We start from the raw sequence: 19124 nt of genomic DNA on the forward strand, positions 1-19124 counted from the left end.
AGATGGCAAGTTAAGTGTTCACACCCTTCTACACATTTAGAGAACATGAACACATTTTTAAAATGTATATCTACTTTTCCCACTATTGGTTTGAAGCGTAATGATGGCCATTTTTGTGAAATGTAGAATTTGTGTAAATATAAATGTGTTGGGGTTTTAAACAGAACTCCAATTTTTTTTTTCCTTTACCATCTCCCTCCCTAAAGCACCGCTGTTTGAAAATTGTATTGTAAAATAAAATGTGCATCCATCATGTGTTAGATCAGAAACCTGAGTGTATTTCCTGGCAAGCTATTCCCCGCCCCCCCCCCCCCCCCAAATCCCCATTATAAATTCCTCCAACTATCAGCTCTATTGACTTGTCACATTTTAATGACATCCACCTACTACTGGAGGTGCTGTAGTGTCACCAATGGAATCTAGGCATTATTAACAGTGATGGCAATGAGATGGCAATTAAGACCCAAAGCTTTATGTAAGAAATGTAAAAATTGAGAAAATACAATTGTCATTTTAAACTGAACAATATCTCCACATGCCTTCATTCACTTGTTCCCAGTCATACATGACTACACATGATTTTAATTCTGTGTGCAGTGTATTTAGACAAATACACTGAATAGTCACATTCCAATTTCAAAAGCAGATGGAAACCCAATCTATAATTTATATTTTTCTCTCTAACCTGTGGTTTGATTTTTCTTTTAACTTAAGCCTCCTGAATGCTTAATTTAAGCCTCTCTTTCCAGAATTGCAAGATAGTGAATTTCTAACAAATTTTACAGCCAGCCTGATCTTTGTATTGAAAAGTAGAACGTGCTCCTTGCAGAACATTGACTCTATTTATTAAACAAGATCATAGATAGTTAGTTGATCTTAATGGGGGAAGCAAGACAGGCATCTTTTGATTGGCAAGTTTGGGGTGACCAGAGATCACAGTTCAGCGTTGCCAGCTGCAGGTGTAGTCCGATTGACTTTCCGGAAATGTGTCCATCTGTAACTGTGGACGACAGCCCAGTTGGGGTGAGTGCTTTGCTCTCACAGCGGCCAGGAGGTAAGCATTAAAATGAGCAGCCCCATGGAATTTTGTATTCGGTGGTGATGGGGGCTGGTTCTGGGAAACTTGAGAATTGATGCCATATATTAAAATAATCTACTTCAGTAAAATTAATTTTCTTTGCCAATAGGATTGTAATTTTGAATGAATTTTTGTGTTTGTGGATATTGAGTGTATTAATTTCCTTCCAGACTATTGTGGCCATTAATAAGGATCCTGAGGCTCCCATCTTCCAGGTGGCAGATTATGGCTTGGTGGCTGATCTCTTCAAGGTGAGTTATTTATTGGAATATATGAAAGATGGTACCCAGAGTGCATAGAGGGTGAAATTCACTATCCGCGAGAAAATGGAGCAAGTTTTCTGTTTATTGTCTGATTAGCGACGTGTTAATTTTTTTGAACTCCTTTTTTTTTCCCCTCTGGAGAGCAGAGAATAGTCAGCTGAGATCAACTGAGAAATGTTGAGATCTGACAGGAATGTGGATTTGTGGAAGATCAGTGAAGATGGAAGGTTGAGTGATCTTTTTTACTTAATGAAGTTGCAGGCATGACATTGAAAGGTGGATGTTATTTCAAGGTTTAAACCTGTTTTCTGAGAAGGAAACAAAATTCAGAGGAGGGATTTTGATCCTTGTGGAGACTGGGAGAAGTAATATGTATTGCTAGTTTTAAAAAAAAAAATCTGTAAATTATACATTGAAATGTGAAACTACGGATGCTGTGATTATAATGAAAACACAAATGCTAGAGGAATTCAGGAGGTGTTGCAGTATCAATAAGAGGTAAAAGTGCCTGCCTGCTTTTTAGTCATCCTTCGGAAAAGGGCTCGGGCCCGAAACATTGATTCGATATCTTTACCTCCTGGCCGCTGTGAGACCTGCTGAGTTCCTCCGCCATTTCTTAGTAAATATACAGGTGGACAGGCAACATTTATGTAGAGACCCAGAATTAATGGTTCAGTTCGTTGGCATTAATCGGAGCTGAAAACTGTTATAAATGTTGCAGATTTTATACAAGTCGAGTTGGAGAAAATGAAGAGCAAGGAATGGGGATAAGGGAAGGTCTGCAATTGAATGAAATGGGAAATCAGGATAAAACTAATGGTATAAGACTAAAGTGAGGTAGATTATAGGTGAAAGAACACAAAGTAAGATAGAGTAGCCACTGCCAGATTTTAAAATGGTTGCATTAGTTTATGACTTTGCCCTTTGTGGGTCCATCTTTCAGCCAAATGACCCCTTCACTTCCCTTGGATGCATGTGAGACTAATCTACTGTAATTTGCCCTCTTTTCTAAAGAGAGAATATTCATTTCATAACCGAAATTCAAATTTGAGCAACGTTTCTTTTGCTGGGCTTATATTTTAAAAAAAATGCTTCACAAGCAGTTGCCAAATTTAAACTAGTTAATGCGATCTTTGAACTTCACTGACATTTATATTTCTTTGGAAATGACTTTACAGGCACAATCGATTGTGGTCCTAATTTCAGTGCTTTTTTTTGTGCGCAGTCTTTAAATTGTCGTGTGCACTTCACAGTTTCCCATTTAATGCTCTTTTAAAGTTTTTATTGGAGAGCAGGACAATTTATTTTGGGAAGTGGCATAATACTAAAAGGAATGATAAAATGAAAAGGTTTCCATTGTGTCATTATTCAAATATTCCAGGGATTACTCTGTTTAAAATGTATTTGGAGGTTTAATCTTCCAGATTGTTATTTAGTAAATAATGCAACTTGCTGTCATAATTATTGCAGAAACTTTTGAGGTATCTGTTGTTAATCAGAGGGTAAAAATGATCTGATTTGCTTTACATTCTTTGGCTTGGCTTCGCAGACGAAGATTTATGGAGGGGGTAAAAGTCCACGTCAGCTGCAGGCTCGTTTGTGGCTGACAAGTCCGATGCGGGACAGGCAGACACGGTTGCAGCGGCTGCAGGGGAAAATTGGTGGGTTGGGGTTGGGTTTTTCCTCCTTTGCCTTTTGTCAGTGAGGTGGGCTCTGCGGTCTTCTTCAAAGGAGGTTGCTGCCCGCCAAACTGTGAGGCACCAAGATACATTAAGTGATGACATTTTACACCAACTATGGCATAGTATTTTTTTCTGATATTATACAATTCTGATAATATTGCCTAATATTAAATAAATCAGGGAAAAAAAAGCTTAGGAAAATTGATGGCATTTAGCTAACTGGATGACAGTGGGAGAGATGGAGTACTTTGTGGTTTGGCTTGTTAAGACATGCTACAGATTTGGTGTCCCGGGTACAGGCAAGAAGTCAGTAATGGTAAAAGTGGCTTCATTGGCTTTGATTTTTCCCACCCTGCCTCAGTTCGGGAGTGTACGAGCATGCGATTTGACGCAAGATCTATTCACTCATTTGTTGAGCCTGTAAGGAGACTTTACGCTCTCTTCTGTGAAGCTGCAAATCCATATTCTCCATACCTGCTGACTGGCCTCTATCTTCAGATTTATTGTCAGAGTACATTCATGACATCCCATACAACTGAGATTCTTTTTACTTATTTTCCTGCTTATTGCAAAACTTATTGATGGTGCAAAAAAAACTACACAATGTACACATTTTAAACTGCATTAGAGAGGAAAAAATACATACAATAAAGTGCAAAAGAAACAGTCCTTAAATGAGTTCCTCATTGAGTTTATCATTGAGGAGTCTGATGGTGGAGGGGGAGCAACTGTTCCTGAACCTGGCGCTATGAGTTTTGAGACACCTAGACCTCTTTCCTGATGGCAGAGGCGAGAATAGAGTGCATGCTGGGTGGTGTGGATCCTTGATGCTCTCCATTGGCAGCGTTCCCTGTAGATGTTCTCAATGGTGGAACTTATCTAATTCTCTGTTATTGTCTCCTAGTCAGTCCTGCCTATCCTTCACAGAGCGCCACCAAACTTGACACAAGATGCATGACAGCGTTCAATGCAAACTAACCTATCTAATCAGCCTTCCATTCACCACACTAAACTTATTATTTACCAAAGTGTTATACTGTGCCCACTGTGTGTCTCTTTATTCTAAAGCAGTTTGAGTTTGAGAGGCTTCTTTCTTTCTGGTTTTTAAGTTCTATGAGGGAACTTCAGACTTTCCTATTGTGGATCAGAAGTTGTCAATATGATGGGAAGGCAGTACTGTCTGAGGTGATGCATTCCCTCTGTCTTTTACACCAGGCTCCAATGCATGAGTTTAAAGTTCTCCACACCATCCCAAATAATCCTTCACTCTGGTCATAGGCCAGAGGTTCCCAGTTGACGGGCATGAGGCTTCTTTTTCAAGAGCTTATGAGAACATCTGTGAATCTTTTCCTCCTTTGCACATCCTCTATAAGTTGTACTGCAGTAACATGAGCCTCTAACAGAACCTCCCAAGTCCAAAGCTCCTCTCATTTAAGAGGGTAAGGACACCAGGGGTATGGAGATATTGTCCCTCTTCAGGTTATATGGAAATTTATGCCTTCATTGTTGATAGTTTCAAATATCACAACTAATTTTTCAATGCTGGGAAAGTACCTTTGTCACATGGATTACAGCAGTTCAGGAAAGCAGCTTGCTGTCAACTTCTCTCGGACAATTAGGAATGAACAACTAATGCTTTTCTTGCCATTGACACTCAAACCTTGTAAGCACATTAAAAAAAAACTTTACTATCTTCATTGTCTCCTGTTACTGAAAAGGTAGAAACTTTAAATTGTCCTGTCCTCAAACTTGCCATGATTTTGGCCCTTTCTTTCTATCTTTGTAGCTTTCTCATCCCCATGGGATATCTGCTGTTTCCTTTTGTAATCGACTGATTTCACTGGACGACACATTTTTTCTAAAGGTTTTCTTCCTGAAATATATTGGGGATTATGAGAGACAAAGATAATTTCAGATTTGCTGGATCACATAAAAAGTTGGAAAAACATTAAGTTAAATTTTATTGAATTTGGTATGCATAATAATTAGTTCAAATGATCTAAAAATGTTTTCCCTCTGATTTTCGTTTGTACTGAGCATCTGATGCCTCTTGTGTCAGTGCCCAACAATAATCGGCCAGCATCGATGGATTCCAGTTGCCCTGATATTGCTTTTCCTTGGTCGCCATGTCCTGGTGAAATCTTTCACCATGTTCATCGCTGACGGCACCAAGATCAGGTGGAAGGAGTCCAAGTGCGAATGCAGAAAATTAATTTTCAGTGACATGTTACACTTCATGGATGTTTGAAGTAGACTTAAAAATATGACAGGAAATCACAGAAATAGGTTATATCTGAAAAAGTGGTCTGTGATGGGAAAATCTTAAGGTGAATTTCGTGATCAGCCGCCCAAAATCTTTAAAATCCACCCAAAAGTGTTCAGGAAGCAAAATCTTCATTGTGCAGTGATCCATCCTTGGCAGTGGTGGTTTCACTGAGAAATGGAAACCTTTTTGTCCATCTGCTGCCAAATTGGACCTTGATTCTTCTCTGTCCTGGACATTTTCAACTCCTTCAACCAATTTTGAGGGCCAACTACATTAGTTTCTCCTCCTGTGACTCATTGCCAAACTCTGTTTGATCGTGGTCCTAACTTTAAATTATAAGTACTTATTGAAATGCATTTTCTAATCCATATTAATTGCATATAATTTTTCACAAGAGGTCATCAAATGGCAATCGGATAAGAAAATAGCCATTTAATTATCTTGCATTCTAGTGCTGTACAGTTCCAAAGAGAAGGCTATGCTAAGTGCAATATCTGAATCTGGAGCTCACCGTAGATTAAAAGTAGCAAAATGCTGGAAATACCCAGCAGGACGGGCAGCATTTATGGAAAGGAAAACAAGGGTAGAGCGAGGACATAGACCAGAGTGTCTCTTTGAAGCGTGAGGAAACAGTGTGCACCACTGCCCTCAAGGACATTGCTCCTGCTTGCTTCTCCTGCTATGTACAACAGCGGGTATGTGTGTGGAACACACCACAGGGCAGTAGGCAGAAAACGAGATGGAAGAATCCATGCCAACTTTTAATTTTAATAATCCAGAGACAAGGTGACGGGAGGTGGAAACAACACGTAGACAATTTCCCTAATAAATTTTGTAAGACAGCATTATTTCCTGTTAATGGAAATGGAGATCTCCTGAATAATTGAGAAGCTGTATTCATCACTGGTGAGTTCAGCTGGGATTCTCTCACTCCGTGACGACCATGGGACCTTTCATCAGAAGGAGTAACTGATATTCAACACAGGCTGGTTTTCCTTGATTTTTGAGCAAACGTTTGCATGCTGAGCTGACTGGTATCTTTATCTTTGGCCAAACACCTGTGATGGGCAAGCTGCAGTAGAGAACTGCGTGATGGGAGCTAGACCAATTGCCGGATGCCTAGTCAAAGAGGACTTGGAAAAAGGGAGCTTTGTTTACTGTGATTGATGTAGCTCAAGTTTTTTTTCTGTCAATGGGCTTTTCTTTACTTATGAATTATTTACCAACCGACTGGAGTGTGACTGGCACCAACGCTGTTTGAGTAAGTTTCTGTAATAAATGATGGGTGACAGTAACCCAGTAAATTCAGATGTTCGCCTCTATTTTAACATTCCCTCCATCACGGTCCTGATGCTCCCTGCTTCTGTAATCTAGTTCTACAATGTTCCGAGATGTCTGCCCTCTTCCATTTCTGAGTCTTGATCGTCCTTGAGCATAGCCACATCCATCGTTCCGTGTGCTCCGCTGCCTGAGCTCTGAGGTCTCCCTCCCTCTGTCTTTCTTTATTAGGACAAATTTAATAACCTAGCATCGATTAAGCTTTCAGTCCTTGGGTTTAACTTCTCCTCGAGTGGCTTGGCGTGAAATTTTCTTCAGTGAAGTGAGGTTGTTTTTATTATCTCTCTGCAATGAGCAGTTCATTCTGAAAGCACGTTTAACCTCTTGAAAAGCACATTTTGATCACAGTAAACCCCTGTTATCTGAATTCAAGCAATCGGCAAAAACAATTGTGGTAAATAAATAGTTAAAAATTACAAAAATTTAAAATTGGAAGCCCCCCCCAACGGTTAGTTCGCCAATCCATCCAACCTCAAGCAAGCAGAAAATTCATTCGTCTGGCATTTACCCATCCCCCTAGGTGCCGGATACCAAGGATTTTTTTTTACAGTACTTAGTGAAGAGTTTTATTTGTCTCTTTCCTCCTTTCCCGTCTCCTTCCTTGCGGCCTTGCTTGTGACAGTAAGTATGGAAGGCTATTTAAACTGGGAGCACCTATAACCCAACTCCAAGCAGCTCTTTTCGAATATTCTTGGATACACCTACCATTGGGGCTTGCTGTCAGCGAACAGATCAGGGTCATTTCACATTTAAAATTGAGCAAACTGGGCTGATGGTGTTTAGAAGAATGAGAGGTGATCTTATTGAAACAAAGTTCTCAACACGCTAGATGGAGGGATCCCTGCCCAGGTTACCTTGATCCAAGGATCACAGATGAGTAGAAATTTCTTCTTCCAGACAGCAATGACTTTTTAGAATTTTCTACCCAGGAGGCATGTGGAAGCTCAGTTACTGAGTTTAAGATGAAAGCTAGATGGATCTTTAAATAACATATCAGCCATAATTTGAGATTTTACTGAATAAGACTTGTTCCTAGTTCTATTTTCCTTTACATTTCCTCTCGTGAGAAATTAAGAATTTGCATTTAGACTGTATTTTACAATGTTCAAATGTCCTAAAGCTCCCCATGGCTAATTATTTTTTTAAAAATTCTCCCAGTTGCACACAGCAAAATCTCACAAAGAACACCATGGAAATGACAACTAATAGTGAGATTTTGTCCAAGATCCAAGAATAACTCCTCTTTTCAAAATAAGATCTTGGAACAGAAGTAAGTCATTCGGCCCATCGTGTCTGCTTTACCATTCCATCATGAGCTGATCCATTTTCCCACTCAGTCCAACTCCTCTGCCTTCTCTCCATAACTATTGACTATTCTCCCTTAAATACACCCAACAACCTGGCCTCCACAGCTGCCCCGAAGTAGCAAATTCCAGAGGTTCACCGCTCTCTGGCTAAAGAAATTCCTCCGGATCTCTGTTTTAAATGGGCGCCCTTCAAAGTTGTGCCCTCTTGCCCTTGACTCCTCTTTCGTGGGGAAACAACTTTGCCACATTTATTCTGTCTGGAGTCTAGAATGTAAAGTTCTCCCTCATTGTTCTGAACTCCAAGTGTACTTTATATATTTCTGAGCTTTTCCAGATCAGAGCTCCCTATTAGTACCGTGGGAATGTCTACACCAAATGCATTGCAGAGGTTCATGAAGTTGGCTTATTATCACCTCAAAGGCAGTTAAGGCATGAAAGTAAAGATCCCATTGAAGATTTTTTAAGTGTTGATAACTTGCAGACAAACCTGCACATTGATTAAATAACCCCATCTTTAGTAATCAATTTGTAGAGTGACTTTTACCCAAAGTAAACAAACTCAATGGGATTCTATTAAGAATAGATTGATTATGAATTATCCCATTGTCTGTTGGCGTGATCTAGTGCAGGCTAACTGATCAATGAGCAATTACTGAATCAATTAGATTTTGTATAAATAAATGGCATGCACACTTGATTTGAATCCTCTCCTTTTTAAACTTAAATGTGTCCTGTCACCTGCAATCAATCCATTCACTGGATCCGTATGCATTCTACTACAATTCAGCTGAAATACAAAAATCGATTTGATGTTCAAGACTGATGGTTAATACTGAGGGATAAGTATATTTTCAGTTGCTTGAGATTTGTTCTCACAAAGCCTAACTCGTACACCTACATTAAGAATAAACAGTTTAAAAGAGAAAAATACAATACTGAACAAACTTCACTTACATGAATATATAAACCTTAAAGCATTTTACTTTTCAGTCACATTCTTTGAAAACATTTAACTGTCGTTGCATCTGCAGGTTCCTCCCCCTCCATGGAGCCACCTGAAAGATGAACAATAACATAAAAGATAATTAATCTCCCTTCCCCCCCCCCCCCCCCCCAGAGTTTACAGATCTAACCGGGGTGACTCCCGCAAAGCAGGGATAAGGAGACACGTTTAGAGAGTCACCCCAATGGCGAGTGGCATCAACCAGCTCTTCATCCTGGGCGACGCCATTACTGTTTTTTTAAAAAATTTTTATTTTTCACACCATAAATCACATTAGCCATGATATACACTATTTCTTTTTCACACATATACAGTGACTTTTTCTCCCCCCCCCCCTTTCCTCCCAAACCACCCCCCCACCCCCCCCCCCTCTCATCCATTTTAGGTATACAATCTAGGTTGCATTAAGCCAGTCAGACAATGTTGTCATTCAACAAAATTACACCAGAAATTCTACTGAGTCCATTCTTTTCTTTCCTTCTCCTTCCATCAACTTAGGTAATGTTTGTCCCCGGTAGGTTTTCGCTATTGTATTTAATGTAAGGCTCCTATACTTGTTCGAATATTTCCATATTATTTCTTAACCTATATGTTATTTTTTCTAATGGAATACATTTATTCATTTAAATTTAGTAGTTTCTTCCTTTTAATTTGGTTATGTATTTCATTAATATTTAAAGACATATAGTTCAGCGTAGCCCTTTTATATTTTGTTTATCTTCTCTTTCCGTTTTTCCATCATTACCTTTCCTCCTTTTCCATTTCTGTTTTCTTATTTTCAACTCTTTATAAGACAACATTCCTACAACATCCAACATTTTCCTTATTCTCCTATTTCTATCTTATTTATCCCCAATCTCCCCTTCACCTCCTGAGTTGTCCTTTATCCCTTGTCGGACAACCACATCTCCCCTCTCCATTTGGATTTGCGAATCCACTCGCAAGCGTCAACTGATTTTGCAGTGACCGCTATTTCCCCCCACCCCGCCCCCCCCAGAAAAGATTTCACTTTTCATATGTCACAAAGGTCACTCTTTTAATTCCCTCCTTATTCTCTCTATTCCATTACCTTCCCTTATTAATTCTTGTCTATACTATCTATATTTTCCTCTAAGTACAGATACATTCACGTATGCTCATTGTCTCTATTCACTCTTATACCTCTTTACCCGCATACATATCAATCGTGATCATTTTTACTCTCATTACCCGTCTTCATCCCTCAGTCTATTTTTGTCTTTACCCGCATACATATCAATCGTGATCATTTTTACTCTCATTACCCGTCTTCATCCCTCAGTCTATTTTTGTCTTTACCCGCATACATATCAATCGTGATCATTTTTACTCTCATTACCCGTCTTCATCCCTCAGTCTATTTTTGTCTTTACCCACATACATATCAATCGTGATCATTTTAACTCTCATTACCCGTCTTCCTCCCTCAGTCTATTTTTGTAATTGTTCTGCAAATTTTCGTGCTTCTTCTGGATCCGAGAATAGTCTGTTTTGTTGTCCTGGAATAAATATTTTCAATACCGCTGGATGCTTCAGTATAAATTTATACCCTTTCTTCCATAAAATCGCCTTTGCTGTATTGAACTCCTTTCTCTTCTTTAGGAGTTCAAAACTTATATCTGGATAAATGAAGATTTTTTGCCCTTTATACTCCAGTGGTTTGTTGCCCTCTCTTACTTTTTCCATTGTCTTCTCCAGTACCTTTTCTCTTGTAGTATATCCTAGGAATTTTACTACAATAGATCTTGGTTTTTGTTGTGGTTGTGGTTTAGAGGCCAATGCTCTATGTGCCCTTTCTATTTCCATTTCTTGCTGTAGTTCTGGACATCCTAGGGTCTTAGGGATCCACTCTTTTATAAACTCCCTCATATTCTTGCCTTCTTCATCTTCCTTAAGGCCCACTATCTTTATGTTATTTCTTCTGTTATGGTTTTCCATTGTATCTATTTTTTGAGCTAGTAGTTCTTGTGTCTCTTTAGTTTTTTTATTAGATTTCTCCAATTTCTTTTTTAAGTCTTCTACCTCCATTTCTGCTGCTACTGCCCGCTCTTCCATCTTGTCCATTTTCTTTCCCATTTCTGTTAAGGTCATCTCCATTTTATTTATTTTCTCTTCTGTGTTGTTTATTCTTTTTCTTAAATCCTTAAATTCCTGTGTTTGCCATTCTTTAAATGACTCCATGTATCCTTTAATAAGAGCAAGTATATCCTTTACCTTGCCTTTCTTTTCTTCTTCTATTTCCCTGTACTCTTCCTCCTCCTCTTCTTCTTCCTCTGGGTTGACCATCTGTTGTTTCTTTGTTGCCCTTTCCTCCTCTTCTTTCTTGTTTCTATTGTCTTCTGTGGTCTCCTCTTGCTGCAGGTGTTCTGCAGCTGTCGTTGCCGGCTGTGGAGATCAACTCCCCAGCTGGTCCCCCCTCCCGTCGGTGTGTTTTTTTTCATGCGCGGTTGCGCACTTTTACTCGGCTCAGCGAGCCATTTTTGTAGTCCATTATTTACCGACCTGAGGGAGCGGGTTTCTCTCTCCGCAGCGGGCCTCTTCGGACAGGTAAGGCCTTCACCTTTTTCCTCCTTTGTCTTCTCTTCCTCTCTTCTTACCGTTGCTTTCGATTTTTCTTTTTTTGTCGCCATCTTCTTTCCACCTTTATACTCACTTTTCTGTAACTTTTATTTCTGTGCCTTTGTGTTTTCCTTTGTTTTTCCCGACTTTTCTGGAAAGGGCTGGAGTTCACCGTTCGGCCACTACTCCATCACGTGACTCCTCCGGCGACGCCATTACTGTTCACACAACTTTATTCAAAGAGCTGCTATGAACAAAGCCCGACCAAGGCTCTCCGCTGGCTGAATATTTACTCCCATCTTCACCAAAGGTTTATATGATACTTCAGAGAACATTTACAATTTTAAATGTGCATATTTTAACCTATTATTTTATTCTTATTTATTTTCATTTTTAATTGTTTTTGCCCATTGCTTGAGACTGCTGGTTGCTGTACCATCTTAACATTTCTCATTTTCCACATGAACTGAAGTGTTGCCCTCTGAGTAACTGTGAAGTAACAATGGTCTTTGCATTATTGACTGCTGCTCTTATTGGATTGGAAACGTTCAAGGTGCATTGATTTGGGAGCCTTACGGCTAGAAGGCTCGCCCCACTGGTTTGAGCTTAAATCATGTATTGAGTTCAAGTGTCAATGTACAATCCATTTAGCCCATTTACTGTTGGTTTCACACTGGCTGTTTCATCAATCGTGGCCAATTAAACATTTATCTTGCTTTTCTTTTAAACACCTCTACAGGTTGAACTGCATGAGGTGATGAGTTTCATGTGGCAAACACCCAATGAAATAAATTTATCAAGGACTTTTCTGATTTGTCAACAGCCACCTAATATATTATGGAGCCTATTAGACGTCTCAAAGTGTGACCAAATAAAATTTCTATATGTTTAATAAAAGTTCTCTACTTTTTAGTGTTTTTTTTTCCCAAAACTACTTCCCCAGCACTTTGTATCTTGTTAAAATCGCTTATGCTCATTTGTTTCTTGTACTCTTGGATCCTTTGCTTGTCAACCTCATTTATATTTTTCCCAGAGTATGTGGACTCTTTGCTCTTGCTAACAAAGGTACTCTCTCATTTCTGGTGGATATTTTTTTAAGTCTCTCAAGCCCCACCTGCCCACATTTTGAATGTTTTATGGCATCAAGTGCAATGGTAATTCTCTGCCCAGAATGAAGGTCAGTGTTGCTGCTTTTATGAATGAGTGAACCTAAAGCTACAGTTTTTAATTTAAACTGTGGAAAGTTAACGGTACATACAGCTCTGCCAAATTTGTGAAATAGTGGGGTTTTTTTTTATTGCTGTCTTGTGTATTTTAGACTTAAATCTTTATAACTAAAAGCTTTGGTGGCACACTTTGGGGGGGGGGGGGGGAAAAGTTGTTCTGATCAGTAGAACCTTGCTTGCCCTTTTGGATGGAGAACTTGCAGGGCAAACTGCACAAACTCCATGATATCTGATCGATTGTGTAATGTGAGGAAACTGTAACGTCATAGATGTGTTTCTAGTGCTGGAGAAATTTAAATGTCTTGAATGAAATGGAGGAATCTGTAAATGCTTAATCTGATTCTACTACTCCCCCCCCCCCCCCACTGCAGGCTGTTCCAGAGATGACGGCTCTTCTGGAGAAATAATTCCGAGGATTGACTGTTTGGCCAAATGGATGCCAAATCATGAATTGGACTCGCCTATCATGTGCTGATAATGTGTACATCAATTTGGAACCTTGTTTCTGATCCTCATGGTGTTTGTCTCTGTCAATATAACCAATTGATTATACTTGATTGATTTTGTTACCGATCGAATGGAAGTTCCAGGATTTGAATACTTCCTGTGAATGTACCAATCCAAGTGTAAAAGGGTGTCCACATTTCCAAGCCCAAAATCCCTTCAGCCCTACTCTGGAAATGAATCCTTGAATATATTTGAGCAGTTTCTCAAACATTTTATTTTCCTTCTAGGGTAAACTCAACACCTTCCTAACAAACTCGAGCAGTCATAACGAGTGATAACCTGTGTTCCATGAAATTTTCAGGTTGTTTTCAAGAGGATTGATTGATTTTCATTTGAGAATACAAACAGCAGACCTCCAGCAAGGGGACGGTTAGTGATTTTATTTCTAGTTGGGAGTACATCATGGATGTGTCAGGGAAAGATCATGATTATTGAAGGTTGTGTTGGTTGTCTCATTGCTTCATCCCCAAGCCCCAGAAACAGTTTGTTTAGAAAACTCGGGGTTCGTAAAGAGAAACAACAACCCAGTTCACCCTCTATGACACACCAGGTTGTGGGTTACCATGGAAAGTTACTACAAATGGAATAGAAATCACTGCACACAAGCATGGCATGTCGTTGGAGCCAGAAGCTCTATTAGGAATACCATGATGCAAGGGGATAATTGTGGGGCAGGTAAACTGGGAAGCAAATGCAGAAGGGAAAGAAGAGAGACCCAAGTAATTATTTGACTGGTAAATTATTTAAGAGAATTTTATCCTTTACAAATTTCATGGTAACCAACTAGATACTATTGTGAAATAAATCGTATGGCCTTTCTTTTGAATCTGCGTTCTCACACATCAATACCATCAATGCATAAAAGAGATTAATTACATTGATAACACAAAGATAATTTCAGTTTTGCTGTAGGAAGTTGGAGAAGCATTAACTTTTGAATTTAGCATGCGTTAGTTCAACTGACCTAAAAATGTTTTGTCGCTGATTTTGTTTGTACTCAGCATCTGATGCCGCTTGCGTCAGTGCCTAACAATAGCTGGCCAGCGTTGATGGATTCCAGTTTTCCTATGGTCACAATGTCCTGGTTAAACCTTTCACCATGTTCGTCACTGACTGCACCAAGATCAGCGGGGAAGGAGACCAAGTGTGAATGCAGAAAATTGATTTTCAGTGACGTTTTACACTTCATGGATGCTTGAAGTAGACTTAAAATATGACAGGAAATCATAAAAATGGGTTGTATCTTTAAAAAAAAACGATAGGAAAATGTTAAGGTAATTTTCGTGATCAACAGCCCAAAATCCATAAAATGCACCCAAAAGGGTTCAGGAAGCAAAATCCTTGTTGTGCAGTGTTATCCATGGGCAGTGGATGCTCTTGGGTGAAGACTTTTCGAAAGAGTGGGGGAAAATTACATTTCATCATATCGCACCTGAAGTGTAGGAGACTCAAGTTCTGGGGAAAATCGTACATAAATGTTTACAGTAGGAAATTACTCAATGTTTGCCTCCATGAACCCTGACAAGGTCATGTGAAGGTATTCTATCTTCCTAGTGTGGGCTGTGGCACTGCGTAGAAATGTTGGTTCCTTGGTACCTTTCACCAACAACACAAGGACTTGTGCAAGGTACAAGGAAGCTGTACATTAGAGCTTAGAACATTAGAACAGAGGGGAAAAAAAAGAGAATTTTAGCAAGACTATAATTTTAAGGCTTTTCTTACTGATGGGCAGGATGATTGGGAGAGACTTGGAAATAGAGAATTTTTAAAAAATCCAGAGAGTTGGATTACTGAGTACAGAGATGACAGGTGAATGGAAGCTAGGATGCCAGCAACAGGTTTTTGAATGAATCTGAAGCCTTGAAAAAACTAAATATCTGAACAAACCCCCTGATAACTAATACCTCAATTGGATTTTTAAAATTCCCTTTGAGAAGGAAAGAGTACTGTTTTACTTTAAATTCTGTCGCATACATCATCTACACTGGAAGAAGATGGAATCTCAGAGAGGTATGAAAAATGCTGAACAAACATGAAATAAGCAAGCAAGAGTGCCTTTGAAGTAGAGTCGAGATATAAAACAAACAGTGCCACTGAAAGGTGTTAAGGCACACAGACTGCTCTGGCACAGATGAGACTTGAACAAGGAACAGTAATGTTGCAATGGAAAAGTAAAATTAGCAAAATTGAATCTGAACTGATTTTGAGAGCTTTGCTTAGGGCTTGTTTATGTGGTCTGATAAAATGTCAAAAGTTGCATCCAAACATTTATTTCCATTTCTTGGAAAAAGCTCAGCAAAATCTGATTTCTTTCATAATCCTCCTGCTTCTGCCTGCTGTGGCGAATGATATTTTGGCAGCTGTGTGTTTTAACGGAGCACCCTCCACAAATCGAGACGAAATGCCAATCAATGAAGTGAGGTAGGATGCGACTGTACATCTGAACGTTTCATATTTTATTTTTCTCCAGTCACTTTTAAAATTTAAAATTATTTTTTTTAAAAGTTTTTAAAGTTAAAAAGAAATTTAAACATACAGCACGATAACAGGCTCTTTCAGCCTACACCCAATTGACCTACAACTCTTGGTACTTTTTGAAAAGGTAGGAGGAAACTGGAGCCCCCAGGGAAAACCCATGCAGATACAGGGAAAACGAACAAACTCTTCACAGACAGCGCTGGATTCAAATCCTGGTCCCAATCACTGGCGCTGTAACAGCGTTGTGCTAACCGCTGAATCTCCCATTTTCCCATGCTGGATTTTTTATCTCGGGCATTACTTTGGTGAATAGTGTAGCCTATTCAAGTGAGGATTTGGCCAGTTACCAAATAAGTCTTTCAAAATAAGTTGGAGCATGGTTGGACTGAAGAAGTAAAATTGGTGAGAATTGTGTAGCATTAAAAATAATGCAGATGTTGGAATATATGAAATGAAAGCAAGCATTTTTGCAATACTCAGCAGACCAGCATCTGTGGAAAGATATAAAGTTACAAGTTGAAGACCAATCGAATATTAACTCTCCACAACTGACTGCTTCTGATGTTTCCTGTTTGTACAGCTTAGAAAGAGGTCGTTTGGCCATTGGACATCTCCTAGTTCTGAAAGAGCAGATTTAAATTTTTTAATTTAAAAAATTTAGACATACACCACGGTAACAGGCCATTTCGGCTCAAGTGCTGCCCAGTTTACACCCAATTAACCTACACTCCTGGTATATTTTGAACGATGGGTGGAAACCAGAGCCCCCAGAGGGGACAAACTTAGTGTGGGATTTGAACCCTGGTTCCGTTCGATGGCGCTATAAAGGCGTTATGCCCACCGCTATGTCAACTGGGCAGCCCCATTTCCATTTGACCCTGTTTCTATAAACTTTTTCTTCTCAGTGCGCAATTAAATCCCCTTTGGTAAGTTACTGCCGAATTTGCTTCCCTGTCTGATCAGTATTTCAGAATCCAACAATGTTCTCTGCTTGAAGAACATCTTTCTGGTGCAGTGGCCAGAACTTGGGAACAGCAACACTGGAAATGTGATGAAACCTGAAAGTGCCTGCAGGAATAGTGCATGTAATATTTCTTCCTTGCAACATCTGTCTGCCACCCATTTATTGCCGGTTCATCAAATCTTTTCACAGCCAATTAAGCCTTCAGAAGAGCTTGTATTCCTGAACTTATTGAGCAAGGTGGGTGGAAAGTTCCCAACTGTAATTGCCAAATCTGTACTGAGCCAACTAATCCTATTGAGGATTGTGGTTGGTTTGCAATTAAATTTATGCCCTGGGGTACAGAGAAATGTAACAGAAGTTTCTAATGCTTAACGTGTCTGTGTGTGTCCTTTTAAGCAAAAGATGAAAACAGGGCATCAAGTTAAGAATTCACTCAATGGTTTCAGATGAAGAAGGTGCCACCACTAAATGATCAATTAGGTCAAAAACCATGGTCAGGCAGGTAACTGCAGTTGGAACTTTTTCTTCATTTACACTTGTATGGCAAATGGCTGTATCTTCTCTCGCCTAAGTTGGACATGAAGAAGTTTAAAACCATGGATTTCCATGTTGTATCGAGCTCAGTTTCTAATATCAGCAATTACTGAGCAGAGAGACACATTCCTGTTGAAGAGTATTGCCTGTGTAAGGATTTCAGCTCCATCGTGAAGAATTGTCAAGGACCTGTTATCAGGTAAGCCCATTTACTGTTAGCTGGCGATACTGCACTAGTGGATATCAATATTTGAAGTGTGACAATGGAACTGTACTCACGAATAGTATTGTCATTAGAAATTGGAATACATTCTCTAGACCTTGTGATCTGAATAAACATTAAACTAGAGAGTGAGAACATAGCTAACTTTTATAGTAAATAACTACACTACTATACCATTTATGGATTCTCTAGTTGGGGTGCTTGCAAAACACACTTCCTTGCTATATGTAAACTTGAAATAAAACATACTCAATTATTTTTTGAAAAGTTGGCTAAAGCCTAGTGTTAACCTTTTGACTCCGTGTCCCTGTTTTCAGGGACTACCAACAAGTTTTGGTACTGTCAAGGTTTACCCAAAGACCCAGTCTGGAGTATATATTATGAAAAGTTAAAAATGGCAAGAGGGATATGGTCCAAAGGGTTAATAAGATTCTAGCAATTTTAAAGAAAGATTTTAGGTATTTATACCTTTTCAAGAAAGTTTAGAAATCTAGAATATTCTAGTATAGAAGATTGGCTGGGTTTGTTTTCTTAAGAGAAAGGATGGTAAAAAGGAAATTTAGCAGTGTTTATAAAATTAGAAGGCCTGCGTTGGTTTAATAGAATAGACATAATTCCCAGAGGAGGAATTTCAACATTAGTAGCCACCATTTTGCAGAGGTTGGTGCAGGATTGGGGAAAGGAATTTCACCCACGGATTGACTGTGGTCTGGTGCTCCGTGCCAGGAAGGGTGGTAGTGATGGAAATCCTCAATACATTCAGAAAGTACTTGGAAAAAGAGTTTGATGTGTGAAAACTCAAAAGACTATGGATCAGGAATTGTGAAGTGCAATTATCTTTTTTTAATGTGTGAATGTGCACGTGGCTTCCTCCCAGACAGAAATTTTTATTCTTAATGTTTAAAATAAAATGCTTCCATTAATCTCCTTAATTAATTAGGCTTGAATTCTATTCAGTTTGAATTCACTCAAAAGTTGAAGGAACGATGAACCATCAATCAACTACTATAAAACATTTAAATATATGTGATTACAAATTATTGTGTGAAGATAATCCTAGATGAGATAAATTTCAAACGTGTAAAAGTAGATATTAATTGCTTTGGTGTAATTAAGAAAGTGTTAGTGCAGAGTGATAAATAAGTGGGTATTGATGGTCGTGCTCTATGCAGTGAGATGCAAAAAATATCTCGCAGCTAAATCCAAAAAAAAGTGGTTGCACGTTTCTCTTTTGAGTATCAGCTTGGACCAGATATTGTATTCTGTGTGAGATGGTGTGATTAAAAATGAAATGCTGATCACTGCACCTTAATTATTGTCTCTGTAGTGGCTGGAAAATGTTCTTTTGATCGTCCAGGTTGCTTAGATCAGGTTTGTACCCCTTTTGAGTATTGATGATTAAAGTGTAATCCAGTGGAGGGGTTGAAGTGAATTAAAAATGATGATGGCATTGAGTGAATGGTTCCAGCAAGAAAGCAGTCCTGCCAGGTCTTTGCTGGTTCTATATATGACCATTCTCGTTTCTTCCCCTCCAATATGTACATCTGCAAATTCTTTCCTTGGCTGCTTTTGCTGTGACCCGACTCTCTCTACTGTTTCATTCTGCCAATGGATGACAGACTCTAATCTGCCCATTCCTTTCATTATGTTGAATACTTTTATACAATTTTGCAACCTC

At 39.1% G+C, this 19124-nt stretch overlaps 1 protein-coding gene across 2 annotated transcripts in view; it reads left to right on the forward strand.

The window, feature by feature from the left end:
* etfa (electron transfer flavoprotein subunit alpha) overlaps window positions 1-14073 on the forward strand; it is a 58003-nt gene extending 43930 nt beyond the window's left edge. The window contains exons 11-13 of one of the 2 annotated variants that reach the window (XM_069902553.1): window positions 1249-1329; window positions 7786-7897; window positions 13112-14073. In XM_069902553.1, the coding sequence (XP_069758654.1) occupies window positions 1249-1329; window positions 7786-7833 (129 nt within the window). In that variant the 3' untranslated portion in view covers window positions 7834-7897; window positions 13112-14073. The remainder of the gene's footprint in view (window positions 1-1248; window positions 1330-7785; window positions 7898-13111) is intronic. The other variant, XM_069902552.1, reaches the window with a different exon arrangement.
* Window positions 14074-19124: the final 5051 nt, after the last annotated feature.

The sequence above is a fragment of the Narcine bancroftii genome, chromosome 11 (genome assembly GCF_036971445.1).
Source record: "Narcine bancroftii isolate sNarBan1 chromosome 11, sNarBan1.hap1, whole genome shotgun sequence".
Classification (NCBI taxonomy): Eukaryota; Metazoa; Chordata; class Chondrichthyes; order Torpediniformes; family Narcinidae; genus Narcine; species Narcine bancroftii.